General features: G+C 39.4%; 1 protein-coding gene across 2 annotated transcripts in view; it reads left to right on the forward strand.

The window, feature by feature from the left end:
• Positions 1 to 19,601, forward strand: part of OTUD4 (OTU deubiquitinase 4) — a 2,240,995-nt gene that overhangs the window by 2,220,292 nt on the left and 1,102 nt on the right. For both annotated transcript variants that reach the window (XM_044062226.1, XM_044062227.1), the window contains one exon: positions 18,789 to 19,601. This exon is cut by the window's right edge and continues 1,102 nt beyond it. In XM_044062226.1, coding sequence (XP_043918161.1) covers positions 18,789 to 19,601 — 813 coding nt within the window. The remainder of the gene's footprint in view (positions 1 to 18,788) is intronic.

Below are 19,601 nucleotides of genomic sequence, written 5' to 3' on the forward strand. Positions count from 1 at the left end.
GATTGCCTAATTCAGGCAGAAAGCCAGGACATACTTTTGAATCATCTGGCCTTTGTTCAGAGGGTACTGACTTGTCTGGGGTACACCATAAACAAAAAGAAATCACACATGATGATACCCTGTCAACAAATTATATTCCTGGGAGCAAGCTTGGTTGGGAAGGTGGCCTAATGGTTAAGGTGTTTGCCTTACAAACACAACATGCAGGGTTTGAGTCTCACAAGGGATAATTGGGTAGGCTTAAAATGGCCCGCAAGGGCAGTTAGCTTAGTACTAATCTATCTATAAATCTGTCTATCTGTCTATGAATACAACTTCCTAGATGGCTTTCCTCACACCAGGGAAACGGACTCATTTGACAACCTACTTCAAACAAGTGGCCACAAAAACCCAGTTATCTGCAAGGCAAATACTGCAGGCCTTGGTGTTCATGGCCTCCTGCATTCTTCTAATTCCATATGCAAGACTGCATATGAGGAAACTGCAGTGGTATCTCAAAAGCCTATGGTGTCAAGGGGGCCTCACCTGGCAGGGAAGTACATTCAGGGCAAATGGAACCCAAGTCAAATGCACCTACACATAATTCAAAAGGAAATGTTAGCTGTACAGAATGCTCTGACAACCTTCAAGGACCACATTCTTCCAGGACAACTAATGGTAAACACGGGCAACACCACGGTCATGTGGTACATAAACAAGCAGGGGGGTACACACACTTACTCCCTCTGCAGACTTGCCTTGGCATTGTGGAACACAGCCTTGAGCTACCAAGTGGATCTACAAGCTCAATTCCTGCCAGGAAAACTAAATACACTGGCAGATGGACTAAGCAGAAAACTCATGGACCCACATGAGTGGAAACTGGAACCAAGGGTTTTCAACATGTTGACAAGCAAATGGGAGAGCCCAGATGTAGACCTGTTTGCCTCTCCCCAGAACCATCAATTGGACAAATTTTGCACAGGGATTCCCCACAAACTAGCTTGGAAAGTGGATGCTGTATCCTTCAGCTGGAAAAATCTATCAGTTTATGCCTTTTCTCCTCAGTCCCTGATCTCCAAGGTGCTACTAAAGATCAAACAGGACAAGCCAAGGACGATTTTAATTGCACCAGACTGGCCACACCAACACTGGTACCCCCTCCTGCTCAGTGTGTCACTCTTGGTCCCATGGCACCTGCCTCAGACTTCTTCCCTGTTGTCTCAGCAGGAGAACTAGATTCTGCACCCCCAGCTGCAAACCCTGAACCTAGCAGCCTGGCTAATTAAAAGTCTCAAGGGATGAACGCAGCAGTGCCCAATTTACCTCAGATTCTACAATATTTGACTGAAATGCTTCATAAGGGCTTGTCCTTTTCCTCCATCAAAATTCATGCCTCAGCCATTTCAGCTCGTTATAGCACAGAACCTCCCCTTGTCTCTCACCCACTGCTCAAGCAGTTCCTCAGAGGGGCCAAAAATTTAAAGCCACTGAGGAGAACTCACCGTGGGACCTTAACTTTGTCTTGGAGAAACTCACTGTTCCTCCTTTCAAGCCAGCTGCTACTGCAGATTTAAAATTCCTTTCCTGGAAAACAGCTTTCCTTTTAGCAATCCCTTCTGCAAGAAGAGTATCCGAGTTACAGGCCCTTATGGCAGTGGAGCCTTTCATCATCTTTCATGCGGACAGGGTGTCCCTCAGAACCAATCCCTCCTTCATACCCAAGGTGGTATCCAGTATGGCTCTTAATCAGTCCATTCATTTGCCTACCTTCTTTCCTAACCCACAGAATAAAGGGGAACAGATACTGCACTCCTTAGATGTGCACGGACAACGGAGATTCTACTTGGGCAGGGCTAAACCTCAAAGGAAATCTGAACAACTGCTGGTGGCATTTGCTGCAGGGACAGAGGGGAAAGCTATTTCAAAGCAAACCATTTCAAAGTGGATAGGCCACTGAATTCATTTCTGCTATAAGCACCATGGAAAATCTATCCCATAGGGCATCAGACCCCATTCGACCAGGCTGCATCTACCTCTACAACCTTTCTCAGGGGCATCCCTACCAGGGACATCCTAGAAGCTGCTACCTGGAGTTCTGTACATACTGTCACCAAGCATTATCATTTGACAATTTTCTCTAAATCCAGAGCTGGTTTTGCCACTGCAGTCTTGCAGGGCCTTATAGCTGGTCCTAATTCTGTTTAAATTCCTCCTCCCAACCTTAGCTTTGGGAATTTACCCAAATGTAATGACTGCAACAGTGAAACACGAAGAACATAGTACAGTTGTGTACACTTACCATAAATGTAGATGTTCGAGTGTATTCACTGTTGCAGTCCTGGTTACCCTCCTTCCAGCCCCCTTTCTTCTTTTGGCTATACCTCTACTCTCACTATGTTCAAAAAGCTTTTTGGTTACTCTCACTATGTTCAAAAAGCTTTTTGGTGTATTTGCTTTTTTGTTGGAGGTATATCCTTGTATTATAGATTTAATTGCTTCCCATTAGGGGGAACCTGACATCTGGGGCAAGAAAAACTGATGTAATGGCGTCGGCTGCATGTTTTATAGAAGGAGGGACAGCATCCGACTCAGGACCCAAGACTTTGTTAATCAGGCCGACTGAGGGCTACTGCAAGCAGATAACCCAAATGTAATGACTACAACAGTGAATACACTCAAACATCTACATGTATGGTAAGTGTACACAACTGTACTTTCTTAATGCAGAAAACTGTTTTGCGTATTGCTCTGACATTTACAAGAAGAGCTCTCAAAGTGGGACAACCCTACCTGATTTTCCACAGAGATAGCGTTGTGTTACACACTAACCCCTTTATTATAACGAAAGTGGTGTCAGAGTTCACTGTGAGTTGATTTCCCTATGATCTTCTCAGAACCTAAAATAACGGAGAGAGGATACTACATACCTTGGATGTACATTGGCAGTTCAGATGCTACCTTGACAAAGCAAAATCCTTCAGGAAGGCTGAAATGCTTATTTCCTACACAGAGGCAAAGAAGGGTCAGCCTCTCTCCAAGCAACCATTCCTTGTTGGTTGTCTTCTGGTATTTTTTTTTTTGTTATACCCACCAAGGCAAATCCAGACAAGGCAAAGGCATATTCCACAAGGGCCTTTTCCTCTCCAGTGGCCTATTGGAAAGGAGTGGACTCTAGAAATATTCTAGAGGCAGCAACTTGGTCTTCTATCCATACCTTTATGAAACACTACAAGTTGGATGTCTTTTAAATTCAGATTAGGCTTCACTGGGACCATTCTCCAACAGTTCCTGGACCCTTATTCTCCTTCCACCCAGGCTGAGTAAGCTTTGGTAATCTACCCATATGCCAGTAAGGCAATGTAATGTGTTTGTTGAACATAGCACAGTTGTGCAAGTCCTAGTTACCTGTAGCAGTAGCTATTCATAGAACAACACTGACTTACTGGCAGTACCCACCCACATCCCTCTTTTTTGGATGTACGTAGTTTGATAATGGAGTTGCTGTTTATTATGCTCAGCTGCTCATGTGCGTTTTGGTTTGGATAGTTTTTCATCTTTTCTTCCTGCTGGACTCTAGGAAAACTGAGTGTCCTGTCTGTGGGTCTGAACGTCAGTTCCTGTACTGCCAGGTGATTGGTCCATTAAACCCACGGTAGGACGGACTCTGAATTACCCATATGTCAGTAAGGGAGTGTGTTCTAGCAACATCTGTTGTTACAGGTAAGTAGGACTTGCACAGTTGTATTTTTGCTACTGCCCTTAGGTTTTCTCTGTTGTCTTTTTTATGATTTGCCAGTTCTGACTATTTTATTTATTTATTTCATGTGGCATTTGTTTACCAGGAAAGTCTGACTGCATCATGAGGTACCCATCTTCAGCAGAGACCAGTGGAGAAAAGCTCCAGATACATGTGGTTAACAGAATGAAAAACTAGACAATCATAATTATAAAGTCATAACATTTAAGCACAGATATGAAAACACGTTAGGATAAGAACTTAACAGACATAATAAAGTCATAGCATTCAAGCACAAAATTTGAAAAAGTACACATTAGTTTGTCCTAATAAAATATCAACAGGCATAAAGTCATAGTGTTCAAGCATAAATTATATGGAAAGTCTGATAATGGGAAGAGGCAGCATTATTTACATAGTAGAGTATCATACAATTATTAATATTTTAGAGGTCGTGAAATATGGTAACAGATTATATTGGTGAAGGTGTAGGATAGTACAAGTAGAGAAGGGTAGGGTGTGATAGAGGGGATAACAGGAATAGATGTGGAAAAGTTACGAGTGTAACCTCAGGGGCGTATGTGTAGAGGGAGGGAGGTAGGGTAAGTTAGTAGTGGGAATAAAGAGAGTAGAGGTAGAAAAAGGTATTGGAGTACCTTAGTCTGGGCTCATATAGGAGCAAATCCAAGCTTTGAAGTATTCTTTTGTAGAGGTTTTGAATGAGTGCAGGTTAGTAGCAGTTTTGATAAAGGAAGGGAGTTCCATAGTTTTGCCACAGAGCAGGAGTAAATGCTTAGACCTAGGATTTTGTTCAGTTTGTAAGTTGTGAATAGAGGTTTGTATTTAGATCGAAGATGTTTATTTGGGATATAAAGGTTGATTACTGGGCTAAGAGCAGGACAAGCTAATGGATTGTGGATGATTTTGTATACAGTAGTAAATTACAAGCTAGTGGATTGTGGATGATTTTGTATACCATAGTAAGTTGTACGTATTGGAGGTGGAGGGGGTGGGGGGAGTTCAAAGCCATCTTAGGGAATGCAAGGCTTTACAGTGATGAGTTAGAGGGGTTGCATTTATGACAGAGAGATGAAGCACTAACCATGACCCAGGTAACCCTACTTTGATTAATGAGCTGGGCACTGGGGAGTCTGAACAGTAAGAAAGAGAAATAATGAGCTATGGCTGCTTACTGGCCTCTTCAGAAGGAGGCTGAGAAAGGATTGCTGGTCTGTAGACTTGTATTCCTGGTTCTGTGGTTGAATAATATAGAGGTACAGAGAATGTGGCACAGCTGGGAGAATGTCGGTAGAGAAACAAAGGGTTGCATGACTGCTGAGGTAGAACACCACCTTTCTCAGCTGTCAAGGCATTCTGACATATTCAAGTGACATCAGTTCATTGGGTTATAGATGACCACTGTACACCCTACTACTTACCCAAACAGCCAAGGTGTGACATTCCTTCCATGTCTGCTCATTTCCCCATTTCGTTTAGTATTAATAGCCCACAGAGGTGAGAGACTGTTTATCTGTAGAGAAGATGTCTCCTAGTGAAGGGTAACTTTTTTGGAGTGCTACACAGAAATTTGGGTGGCCCTGTGGAAGAATAGAGCTGTAGAGCATGAAAGGGTGTTTGAAGTCTGTGGTGGCTGATTTCAAACATGCGCACACAAGTCTGCAAACATTCCCCCTCCTTTGAAATACTGGAAGAAATTCTGCCTTGAAATAGTGGGAAAAATTTGGTTTGACCTTTTATTTTGTAATTATTTTTGTCTTTTTTACCAAGTCTCATGGTGCTACATTTACTGATATTAAGGATGTGGTTATTGATATTGCATCAGGTGTGTGTGTGTTTTTATAGAGCATTTAGGAGAAATTTGGCCTCTTCTTTTGATATGATACGGTATATTTAATTATCGACAGCCCACTGTCCATTTTTATATCTAAAAAGAATAGCTGGGTTGTATCTAAGGAACTTATTCTTTTGAGCTGGAATATAGGAAGGAACTGAATTGCCTAAACATTGTAAGGCCTTATTAAGTTTAATGATATCGGTTGCAAAAAAAAAAAGCAGTTTACAGAAAATAGAAATCAGGATCCAAAACCAAATGTAATTGATGTACCGAATATTGTAAAGGAAATAAAATAAATGGTGGTGGGATCTTTAGAAAAGGGAATGAGCAAATTACATAGACATGGATGAAGTTTGTGAGAACACTTGCATAATAGTGTTCAGGAGGAATTGTGAAATTGGCAGGATTAGAACAACTTGTGAAATGTTGGAGTGAATAATTGTTAAAATAAGGAAAACATATGTGATATGTAATGCATGAATATGAAAAATGTTAATGTTTTTTTCTGTTAATGTATGTGTGCCTGTGTCTTAAGTGACAGTTTAATGAAGGTATTGAAAAACAGATAAATTCTTGCAGTGTTTCATTTATTTTAAATACATCTGAGGCATTTGATCTATTTTCCCTCTACTACTGGAAGCCATCTCCTTTACCAAACTGAATCCAGAACTGTTGTTTGCTGAACAGCAAGATTCTTCCCAACCAGAGTTCTTATTCTTCTGGAATTGATTTTCTCCACTTTTTTCCTGGCATCCGGGCAGTGCAACTACTAGCCAGCAACTGAATTTTACCCAAACTGACAATTTCAGTGCCCTTTTTTCATAATTTTGTTTTCATGCTGGGAGAGCTCAAATCAACCTGTTGGTCAGTGTGCAACCATCTTGGAAGTCCCCCTGAATTTACCATTAATCATTTTGCACAACTTCCTGTTTTGTATATTGATCCTCAAAACAAAGGTAAAAGAATTCTTCAGTGCCTGAATGTTAAAAGGCAACTTTTTTTTTTCTGGAGAAAGCTAAAGATTTTAAGAAAGCTAGTCAATTTTGGGTCTACTTTATGTCCTTGAAAAGCAAGTTGGCTGAATACGAAACGCCTGACACATTGCGCTCGAACGCTGACTAACCCGAAACACTTATGTCCCGAAACTGGAAAGAGCGAATCACCTACTTTGTCCACGATCCCTTACACCACTGCACTGAATCAAGCAGAGGACTCTTTCCCTTCACCGGAAAACGTAAACGTAGTTCAGTTTTCTCACTATACAAACATTTTTGAAAGGTTAGGTAAAGTTTATATATAATATACAAACTTTACCTAACCTTACAAAAATGTTCATACTGTGAGATTTTAGAAGTACGATTAAGTTTTCTGGTAAAGGGAAAGGGCATAGGAAAACGTAAACATACTTCTAATTTCTCACAGTATGAACATTTTTATAAGGTTAGGTAAAGTTTGTATATAATTTACAAACATTACTTAACCTTACAAAAATGTTCATACTGTGAGAAATTACAACAGTGGTGTTGGGGATCGTGAACAAGTTACCTGAATCGATATTTCAGGTTTCGGGACATAGCGTTTCGGGTTAGTCAGCATTCGGGCGTTGTGTGTCGGGTGTTTCGTATTCGGCCAACTTGCTTTTCGAGATCATAAAGTAGACCCGTCATTTTTTTGTGTCTTGTGAAAGAAAGTATCTTATACTATTTCTAGATGGCTTTCCCACTCCATTCAGTTCTGCTCTTCCAGCAGAGGCAGTTATCTGCCTCAGAATGTCAAGGCTTATTCTGCCAGATCAGTTGGCATATCTGGGGCTTACTGGAAAGGGATAGACTACTGTAATATATGAAGCAACAATGTGGTCCTCATTTCATACCTTTATTAAACATTACAAGTTGGATTCTGTTTTCAGAGTCAGGGCAGTCTTTGCCAGAGCTGTTCTTCAGGGAATCCAGGGCTCTAGTTTTTCTCTACTACCCCTTATTCCTGGGCTTTAGCACTTGTCCCATATTGTAATGGCTATTACAACAATGATCTAATGAAGGACCTAATTCTGTTGCGCACTATGTTGTGTAGCTAACATAACAGTAGATGTTTAAATAGATCACTGTTACAGTACTAGCACTGTCCATCCACCCCCTTTTATTCTTTTCCCTGGCCATGGTGGGGTATCTTTCTCCCTTTGTTCTTTTTCTGTAGCTTTACTTAAAACCTTATGCTTTAGTCTCCATGTTCTGGTCAAGAAAGATCTGAGTTTTGGCATGTCCATAGTGTGTTCTCTTTCACTAAAGGAGGGCTAGGAGCCGGAATCTATATGGACTGGTTGGACAAACAGTATCCTTGGCAGGACACATCCCATATTACAATGGATAATACAACAATGTTCTATTTGAATTCCTGCTGTTATGGTAGGTTAGCTACACAGCTATACTTGTCTCTGCTTGTTGAGTTACTAGGCAGAGCTATTTTCTTGAACATTGTTGGAACTGTTATTCTGTAACTTGCTTCCTTACTCCAATACATCCTCAGGCTGTTCTCCCCAAATTCTGCTCACTTTCATTCATGAGTCCTACTGTCGCTACTTACTTGGTGCTTGGTGGATGACCCTTCATCAGGTGAGTCCCATAGCTCCTTAGGAAGTCAACTTCAATAATACTCATTGTTAGGAGCAAAGACCAAGGGAGCCATTGGGGAGTAATGAGTTCAGAGCCTGGGATTTGTTATTCTTGTAGTAGCTGGTCAGTTATCCAAGGTGTAGACATTGTCACAGCCCCCCTCTGTTAACCAAGAGAAGTCCAGTAAGGCTCCTGCTCTTCACTGTAAGTCACCCAGGTATTGGAGGTTTCCCTCCCGGTCCTCCTGGGATAGGAGAGCTGGCCACTGGCCACTTAATCATATCTCCCCTGGTCAGCCCTGTTGACAGTATGAGTCAGTTCTGAAATTCAAGTGCTAGCAGAACAGATAGACCGCCTGCCTCTGTCTTCAGATTGGCATTGTTAGAGTCATCGGAGTTGTGTTTTTGTTTCAGATTTTGTATGTGATGTATAACTTTTCATCTTGGACACATTTAGTCTAAACTGAAAGTCTGAACATTTGATCAAAGACTCGTTTAGTTTAAAACACATTTAATGTAATCACATTTGACAGAAAATGGAAATGTATGTGGCTTATGGTATTAGGAATTACAAGGCAAATTAGTCTAGTGCACCATTTATACCTTGGTAATGCTCACCCACATATTTCTGAGTCAGCAGTGATTCACTTTCTGTTGTGTGTGTTCTCTTTTCTCTGCAGTTGTGTGACCATGAAGTTGGTATACTTAAGTAAGGAGTGTGGGCAGTGCAGGGGGCCTTTCTGTTTAATGAAGTTTTAGATGTATTGTGATTTGACTAAATGAAGTAAATTTTTTAGATGTATAGATGTTCTTTGTGTTTCACTGTTGCAGTCATTACATTAGGGTAATCTGCTGACAGGTTGCCCTCAGTCGGCCTGAATTCCAAAGTCTTGGGCCCTGTGTCGGTTGCTGTCTCCTAGTTTCTCACATCGTTTTTTTTTGTAGAGCATTACCACAATGTAACGACTAGCATGTCTGAAATCCATTGAGGGGAAATGAGTTGCAAGATAATGCCTTAATGTGTACTGTGTAATGGGGAAGCAGCAAGGCCTTAAGCATTTGAGAACCATTATTCTTTGTGCTATGCTATCACTATAACTGTTACTGACTACAGATACTGTTTGATGCTCATTTGGGGATGGGACACACTTTGCCAAGTGGAACTGTGAAATTTTGCTTTACACTTTTTGATTCTGGGGAAGTAACATACTGCATCTTAACTTGATTGTGATAAAACATTATTTGTCATTGTTCTGTTATATGTTAACAAAAGAACGCAGATTGTTAAGTAGTAGCAGTGACTTTCGTTTCAGGTTCGTGCTGCAATGTATGCTTCTTCATATTAATGGTAATTTTTTTCTCGTCAGGCAGTATACTGTTTTAAAGATCAAGTCATTTGCATACAGGTTTGCTCCGATGTGATTAGCCCTATTCAAGCATCTTCAACTAAAGTAGCATGTTCTTGTGCATGCACACTAGCCAGCATAATAAAGGGCTAAGACAAAAGGAGTAGCTACACCAGAAAATCAAAACCTCATAATAATTTTGTGAATTTCTACTTACAAAATTGTAATCAAAATCATTATCGGGAGTTTTAAAATGTTATGTTCTTCTGAATAAATGTATATAAATTGTGTTGGAGTTGGAAGAAGCATTTTACATCCAAAATATAACCTTTTTAAAAAAAGTATCCAGATATTTATTTTTTGGTCCTTTACTCCTAAAATATGTGTTGTTTTGCTAGTCATTAGGGATTGAAGTCACTAAATAATGACATATATTTGAGTTTCGGACTTACTTCCTTCAGAAAATTCATGCTAACACAAATCCTGTTATGTAAACAACTTTGTAATTGTTTAAGAGCAATATTTAAAATCTGTTCCTATTTCTTTGTTCCCCCTTTATTTTAGGCTTTATTCAGATTTCTTAAGCTAAGAGGTCCAGAGGTATGCAAACCTCTTTACTGCTGCTGCCACAGGTTGATCAATCTCACTGCCTCATAACACACTTGCACTTCAGAAAATGCATACTAACACAAATCATGTTAGTCAAGCAACTTTGTGATTTTATAGCAGCAATATTTACAATATGTTTAGGCCTTATTCAGATATCTTGAGCTAAGAGGTCAAGAGGTATGCAAACCTTTTAACTGCTGCTGCTGTCCTTGCTCAGTTGCTTTCACTCTTCACACTTTCTCTCACTTAAACACGCACAGTTCCGCTTTCATGCATGCAAGCACACATATACTCACACACATACAGAAACATAAACACGCAAACACTTTTTTTGTTTTATTTTTTATAATCACTAAATAGCAAAAGCACTGCTTAGCAAGTGTAAAATAATAATTTGATCGATATTGCTGTCACTCATGCATGCATATACACTCTCACACACAGACACAAACACAAAACACATTTTTTTTTAAATTTTTCTTTTATTTTACACTTCCTAAACAGCAAAAGCACTGCTTAGCGGTTGTCAGATAATAGCCGTTAGGTTACATTCAGTCCGAGCTCCATGTCAGCTTGATAAGCTGCCATGAAAAGGTGGACTTGTTTTCCAGCAGTATTACCTGTAGATTAATACCCTGCTGAAGAACATTCATTCTGTAATCAGGGTGCTGTTGTACAGTTTGCCCATTCTCTAATATTAATTATAATATAATACTGTCTTGTAGTTTATCATTTTGAATAGTTTTTCCATGTGTATATACTAGTTTATGTAGTTCTGTTTTTGTCCTAGAACTTGGAAGCTCCTATGATCAGAGCAGTACCCCAAGGTGTTCTCCCTTGCATGTATCTTGTACTGATACCACCAAACTAATTTAGATGGGTTAGAAAACACCAATATCCAGAAAGTCCAATCCAAGGAAGCCAGCCAAATATGAGCTTTAACGCAAATTTTAATCTTAAAAATAACAATATAGCGTTTTCGCTACTGATACTTCAGTAGCTTCATCAGAATTGTTTATTTTAATGCTTACTTTTATAAGACCATAAAACCAACTCATGCACTGACATAGTTAGCGCACAAATTTCAACACCCATAAATGGAATAACAATGCAAATAAATCCTGCATAAATAAAACTAATGTTTTTATAAAAAACAATATTGTATATTAGGGTAACCATTTAATCAATCATAATTACAATTACGATAGCAGAAGTTTTCTATTATTAGTTTTGTATTTTTAATGGAAATTGCGCTGTGGTTTTGTGTTGTCTATGTAAATTTTACCGCGTCAGTTCCTGTATTCACATTGTGATGTCACTTCTAAGATTTTTTAAACAGGGACTTTGGCGCCAAGTTGTTTTTATTCTGATGAAGCTACTGAAGTATCAGTAGCGAAAACGCTATATTGTTATTTTTAAGATTAAAATTTGCGTTAAAGCTCATATTTGGCTGGCTTCCTTGGATTGGACTTTCTGGATATCGGTGTTTTCCAATAATTTAGACGGGTGTCCGAATAGCTTTAAGCTAATCGAGCCAGCAGGTTGAGCTCTGAGCTTAACATGGATCTTAAGAGGTTTTAATTTTTCAAAATGCTGAAAAACATTCTCCTGTGCAATCAAAAGAAAAGACAACACTGTGACTCTTGGTGGTTCTTCAATTGAGATTCTCCTTTATTGTATGATCTTTTCAGAAGTTAGGTGAGCGCACTTGTTACACTGAGGAATTAAGATTGCAAGTTTACATTAACCCAGCTGATGTCCATTACCATAAGGGTGTCTGTAAAAATCCCTCCTAATAAACTAAAACAAGTCACATAGATAAACCAGTCTGTAAAAATTACAAGAAAACACACTGTTTGCATACAGGCATGCTTTGATGTTGTCAAAGCAAAAAATGGGCTTTGCATAATGGTTAAGGTGTTTACCTCACACAGACAAGCTACAGGGATTGATTGATTAATTGATTTACTGATATTTGATTACCGGGAAAGTCCAGTTGGGAAGAAGCCCATTTTCAGTGGAGGCCCGGGGAGAAAAGCTCCAAATTATTACAAAACATTTTAAGAACAATAATTTGCAGTCTTCAAAAATAAAACAAAAACATCTGCAGTTTAAATAATTATAACAAATTAGACATAATATAAAAAACATTGGTTAAGAATCAATACAAGTTATATGACAATCATTTAATATTTAGAGAAATTTTAGACAGTCCAATACAAACAGAAATTCCAGTATGAAGTGAGGGGAAAAATAGGCTTATGGTATATTTAGAGAGAGAGTCAGGAAAAAAAATTTGATGGAAGGAAAGAAGTAACTGAAGAAGGGAGAGTAATGAGTTATAAGGAATGAAAATGTACTTGTTCTCATTGAGGTCTTGTTTTTTTGCAAGAACACAGACAGGTTTTAGCTAGGAAGTCTTTCAGAGTGGTTTTGAAAGATGGAAGGGAGGGTATTGACCTGATGGACACAGGTAAGGAGTTTCAGGCCTTAGCAACCTTGTACGAGTACAGATGATGCCCAGCAGATTTGATAGGTTTGTAGACAGAAAGGAGTTTTGGTCACTGGATCGTAATGACTGACTGGGAACATAGTTCTGTCAAATGTTTTTTTAGTGCTGGACAGGCAGATGGATGCTGGATAATTCCATAGGTGGTAAGACGCTGTGTATATGTTAGTTGAGGAGGTAGGTCTAACCAGTTTAGGCTTTTTAGTGCTATACAGTGGTGGATTCTAAGAGGGTTGTTTGCTGCAAATTTTTGAAAGCCATAAAGAAGTGTGGGGAGGAGATAACTAGTGGCGAGTGTAGTTTTAGTTGCGTTGATGAGAATGTTTTGGCTCTGTAAAGCATTCCTAGTTTCTGATGAGTTTTTGTTGTGCAATTTTGTACATGCAGATGGAAATGTAAGATTGTCATACAGTATCACTCCCATTAATTTGCTATGAGAAGTGACTTCAGTGTTGTTTTGTCAAGAGGGGACTTTAAATTTTGTTATTTCATGAGAGAGAGATTTGGGAAAAATAGTAGTCGGGTCTTTTTTTGGTTGAGCATGAGTTGAGTTACAAAGCCATGTTTCTGTGATTGCTAAAGCTACCTGAGTAATTTTTTTTGAAGGCGAACCATGTTGTCAGATGTGCAAATGAAAGTGGAATCCTCTGCATATTTTGTTAGGGTGGCCTGTTTTTCGCCTCACAGTAAGACGCTGTCCGGTTCGATTCTCAGCTAGAGCGTCTTCTGCATGGAGACGTGCGTGAATGGGCGTACCTTCGTTGAAGGTTGTGCGTCAGGCCTGGCAAGCTGGTGTGTAAAAATCAACTGCCAATCATTAGCGGACCGGAGTTCCGCTGTGGCAACCCCTAACCAGGAAAAGCCGAAAGACACAAGAGGGTGTTGGTGAAAATGTTAAAGGGGAGGGGACCAAGGAGAAAGCCTTGTGGTACACAGGTGGTGACTGGGAGGTAAGGAGACTGCAAGGAGTGCCATTTTACTAACTGATACTTATTGGACAGGTAGCATTTGAACCACAGAAGGGTGGGCTGAGAGAGACCAAATGAAGGCATTTGAAGTAGAAGTTCTCTGTGACAAACTGTGTCAAAGGCTTTAGACAAGTCTAGAAGTAAGGAAGAGACTAGTTTGCCATTATCTCTAGCTTTATTGACAGTATCTGTGTAGGTTAGAGGGGCAGTCCTAGTACTGTGGTAAGGAAAGAAGCCATGTTGTGTAGGGGATATGAGTCCTTCCTGAAAGGGATAGTCTAGCAATTGCTTTTAAATACATTTTTTCAAGTATTTTGGTGAGGGAAGATAATATGGCTATAGTTCTAAAAGTTATTAATGTCTGCTAAATTTCTTACTTTGTGCAGAGGGAAAATGTGTGACTTTTTCTACAGACAGGGACCGTGGGATTCCTGGCTTGACCTGTTTATAAGGATTGAGGCAGGATAGCCAGTGATATTGGTTGCTGCTTTTAGGTACTCACTTGGAAAGTCATCAGCTGAAGATGAGCGCAGTTTGAGTGATTTTGTATAGAATGTTGGCACATGTTTGAAGATGAAAGAGGATGTGGTGATATGCGGCTGTTGAACAGGGTTGGGATTAGATGTTGACGATCCTTGGTTAGAGATGCTATACTATCCATAAAATAAGAGTTTATCTGTATTGTAGTTTCGAGTGATGAATTATTGGGAGAGGGGTTTTGGTTGAACTTTTGGATGGGATGTACGATTTCTTTAATAGATTTCCAAAATGTTTTAGGGTTGTGTTTAGTATCTTGGTTATTATAGTATGGCTTTTTGTCTTCATTTATTTGCTTTTTAGCACAACTGTGAAGCATTCTGAAGTTTTCAAGATACTGAGGTGCTTTATATTTTTGCCGTTCTTTTTGCACTTTTTCTCTGTCTTGCATTAGCTTTCTGCTCTTTTTGGATAGTCTAATTGCTTCATTTGTTTTTATACTCCTCCTTCTAGGAGGTGCAGGACTATTTAAGATATTTAGAAAGCTGTATTGAATTCATTTACAGCATTGTCTAAGGGGAGTATTTTTAGGAAGTTCCAGTCAATTGATAATAGTGTAGTAATGAACATTTATGGGTTAAACTTGGAAAGGTTGCGTGTTGTTGTATAAATATGCTGTTTAACTGGATGTGCGAGATGTCCGATTGTATGGATTGGGAGATGGTCACTGAGAGAGTCTGACATTGTACTTGTGGTAGAATATTTGCTAGGATCTGCAAGAGAATGTGGGGGAAGTAGTTTTAGCAGCAAGTATACTTATAGAAAACAACAGTACTACAGTGCAAATATACAGTTGCACTGAGGAAATAATCAGAACATGGCACTACACTGATAAACACAATATAAAACCATTACTTAGTAAACATTTATGGTATTAACCAGTACATCAAAACGGTGTTTTACAGTAAAGTCTCAGTTAACCGGCACCCATGGGGATTGGTAGATGCTGGATAATTGCAGTTTCTGGTTGCTTGAGAATTACTGTTAAATAGGCCTAATACTGTACCCTGTACTATTTGTTTGGTTTGACTTGTTCTCAGCTAGGGGAAAGAGGGAATTTATTCATATTTTCCTTTTTAAAACTCAAAACATAAGGTATGTTTCTGCGGGGGGTGGGGGGACAGAAAGTGCAACACATAAAAATTGTACTGTAGTTCTTCAATATTTTTTTGCCAGTTGCTTGAGTTCCAGTTAACTGAGAGGTTACCTTGTGTGTGTGTGTATATATATATATATATATATATATATATATATATATATATATATATATATATGGGTCTACTTTTTCTTATCAAAAGCTCATCCTTTCAAAAAGAAAAAGTATGAACCCATTAATGCGAAAGTGCACTTAAATGAAAGTATACTTTCACAACTACTGGTTCAACGAACCGGTAATAGTAAAAAAAGCAAAACACTGCAACACCGCATCATGCTACAGTGAGGATAAGGGAATATACCGGTTTCCCCACTGTAGTGCCATCTTGGAGTTGGCTTATATAAAGTAGCGGGGTGTGTGTGTATGTGATTGGGGCGGGACCCACATGGGAGGGTGTAGGGGGCTTGCCCCCCTGCAAAAATGGCCTTGTAGTGTTTTTTTTTTTTTTTTTTTTACTATTAACAGTTCACCAGTAGTCGCGAAAGTGCACTTTCGCATAAATGAGTTCATACTTTTTCTTTTCAAAAGTGTGAGCTTTTGATAAGAAAAAGTAGACCCACACACACACACACACACATATATATATATATATATATATATATACGGGTTCCATACACTAGATTGAATTTTCACTAATTTGAAATAGTGCATGGAATGCTCACTGCAGCGAAAGTGCACTTACGTGAAGTTCAGCACAACAAATGGGTGTTGTACTGAACTTCTGTGCAGTACTCATAGACCTTAGGGTTAGGGCACGGGTCATAGTAAGGGGATTGCCCTTCGGCTATCCTCTTCACCATGACCCGTGCCCTAACCCTAAGGTCCGTGACTATCGCACCATAGTGGAGGACATAGCTTGTTTTTTATGTCCCTGTGCTGCGGTGTTTTCAGTGAAGTGCACTTACGCAAAAGTTCACTTTTGTTAGTGAACTTTCACAGACGTGAGGCTTCCTATTACAAGTTCGAAGTAGTGAACTTTCATTCTTGTGATAGGAATCCATATATACACCACAGCATCAGCAACTCACATTACATACATATTTGTTAAAGGAAACACTCTCAGCATGCATAAAGCTTATCTTATCTAAATGAAATTGTTAAAATATAACACACTACCAGAGTCTTCTCACTCTTCTACACAGTCTTGGAACAAACAGAAATATAACCTGTGGCACATACCTGCTCTGTGAAGGAAGGTAGTGCCTGAGTATAAGAGACAACAACACTGAGGGGATATTTAGCTGTATATTCTACTACAGTCACAATCCCACCCTCAGGACAAGTTAAACTGAGATAGCCAGTGCAAAGCAATTAAAGAGATGCCAAGTTAAAACAGTTTGTCTGTCATTTCCTGAGGCTAAATAACTGGCATATGCAGTATAGTATACTGGTCAAGAAAAACTATTTCACAGAGACATTCAGTCACAAAGCAGCCATGTATTTAACTGATTAATACAAAGTAAGGTTCTTCATGATAAATGTGCTTACATTATACAATGCCAAAATTATCAGTAAACTTGGAATAGAGCCTTGTGGCAGAGCTCTTGCAGTATGGAAGTCAGATGTAGTGACTGCAGGCTATTACACAAAACAGGATTCTCAGTGCACTTGTAGTAGTAGGGCCTTATGGCAGAGCTCCTGCAGTATCAAGGTGGAATGATATGACTGCAGGCTATTATACAATGTAAATTTGTAGGGATAGGGCCTTGTGGCAGAGCTCCTGCAGTATCAGTGTTAGATGTGACCGCAGGCCATTATACAATGACAAGATTTTTTATTTTATTTTATTTTACATTTGTTGACCGGGCTAGTCTAGCTGGATTCATGTCCATTTTCAGTAAAGGCCCGGGGAGAAAAGCTCCACAATCAAAGAAAAAAAGACAAGAAACTTGTACCAAATAATTAGCACTTCAAAAAACAATGGTAGTAGGATAGCCAGCACAAAATACATCAGGTGGACAAATTATAAACAAAGGAAATACAAATAGAGTTATAAAACATTTGGAGTCCTGATATCACAAGACATAACATGTTGAAAGTATTACAAAGAGGATTATCATTGAATATAAACATTTTTTTTTCAGTCGTTCAGTGGAATTGTTGAAATTAAAGTAGTCAACTAATACTATAATAATGTAGTAAAGCAGATGAGAGGCTGGAGGCAATAGAAGTTTCAGTCAGGGTTAGTACAAGGGCAGAGCCATTGGGATTTAAGGAAGATTTTTAGATGCTTTTTGAAAGTGGGTGTAGAGGTAAGTGAAGTAAGTTCGCTTGGAAGCTTGTTCCAAATAGGTCCACTTGAGTTGGAGAACAAACAGTCCCCAGCTTTGTTGTGGGATTTATGGTAGGCTACTAGGAGCTTTGTGGCTGACCGCAATGAAGAGAGGTTTTTATAAGGGCTAATAAGAGTGCAGAGTATGGTAGTATTAGAAGGGTGAAAGAAGATTTTGTGGGTGATGCTAAGTTGCTGTAGCAGTAGTTGATTATGTAATTCCAGCCAACCAAGTTGTTTAAGATTTATACAATGGTGGGTACGAAAAGGGGCTCCTGTGGCATATCTGGCAATGTTGTTGTATGATGTTGCTAGTTTATTGAGATTAGATTTAGATAACTTTGTAAAAATAGATGAGGCATAGAGAATGGTAGATAGCAGGTGTGTTTCAGTGTTGGTAGCTCTTGCTGGGGCAGTGAGGAAGGGTTTAAGCCTATAAAGAGATCCAAGTTTTCTATTAACTGACTTGATGGTTAAGTTAATATGAGAATCGAAGTTCAGAGTATGATCTAATGTGACATCTAGTAGTTTGGTAGTAGGCTCAGAGGATATTATTGTGCCATTATTAGATGTTATATTAAAGTCAAAAGTAGAGGATTTTTTTGTAGGTGTAAATAGCAATAATTTAGTTTTTTTGGGATTAAGTAAGATTCTTTGTAAACTTGGAGTAGGACCTTGTGGCAGAGCTCCTGAAGTATCGAGGTCAGATGTAGGGACCACTGGATCTGCTCTATGAAGGAAGATAGTGACCGATTCTCACCTGTGGAAAATTGGCTAATCTTAAAATGGCGTACAAGAGTAGCTAGCCCTAGTACTTGCCTATGAATTATTAACCACTTAGTTTAGCCACTTCCAGTGAAGCAGCCAGCACTCCAGAGCTGTAACAGAATGTATGTCACACATGGAAATTCTTTCCTCGGTGCCTTCAAGCTGGTCTGGTAAATGGTGTAAACATACTTGCAGACAGAGAGAGAGTGGAAATAAGGGTAACAGTTCTCATTACAGAACTCTAATTATTTACTGTTCTTGGAAATAATTTTGGAAGTTAAACTGTATCCACTGCAAGGTAAGTATATGTGTTGCTGCAAGGGATTTCAGAGTGTTACTGTCTTAGTCATAGAGTACTGTAGCTGTGGTAGACATTCAGAACATATAACAGACTGGTGTGAAAGTCAGTATCTCAATAATTTTTTTTTTTTTTTTGCAGGCCTACAGCTGCCCTATGTGGGCACCACATTCCTATTTATATCCTCTACATCAAACCTATTTTAATACTTGCAGAATTTATCCAAAAGTACCTGGTCCTACATGCCATCTAACTCCTTGGATACAGGATGCTGCAGCCACCCAGAGTGAAAATGCTGTTGCACCATTGCAGACGGATAATGACTGTTCCTATCATAATGATGTCAGACCTAATGTTAACTGTGCACAAGTAGAAAACAGTTCACCTGTGTCAATGATTTCTCTTTCTCAAGGACCGTCATACCCTGCAGAAATTTCAGGTTCTGGTTTAGCGCACCATAGCTGTTCAGCATCTCCTTGTATAGACAGCAGTGACAAAGCAGCGTGTAGAAACATGTTTCCACATGCAGTATTTGGCCATAATGCATTTTTCGGAGCACTGCCCATAGCTCCTTCATTTTTTCCTCCTGTTTGGTTTGGGTACCCCATTCCACCTTTAAGTGATAGTCATGTAGTTCAGCATAACTTAAGGATGGCCCAAGAGAAACATCTGGAAGAAATTAAGGTATGTCCTACTTCAGAGGAGCCTAAATATCAAAAGGAGGACTGTCCAGTTGTACCTGTTCGGAGCACAATTCAGCAGCATGAAATGACCCATACAGAAGAGGTTTTGGAGGCCAAGCTTTCCCCTGCAGCATGTATATGTAATGAAGCTGTTAGCAAGGAAGTGCCAGTTGGGGAGGTTGAAGCGGGCATGTCAAATGAATCATTGTCCTTTTCACAGACAGAGTCTAGGATAACAGCTGCTCTGTCCTCTGTACAGCAGCACAAGATG

This window comes from Protopterus annectens, chromosome 2.part1 (genome assembly GCF_019279795.1).
Source record: "Protopterus annectens isolate FY-2018-M chromosome 2.part1, PAN1.0, whole genome shotgun sequence".
In the NCBI taxonomy this organism is placed as follows: domain Eukaryota; kingdom Metazoa; phylum Chordata; order Ceratodontiformes; family Protopteridae; genus Protopterus; species Protopterus annectens.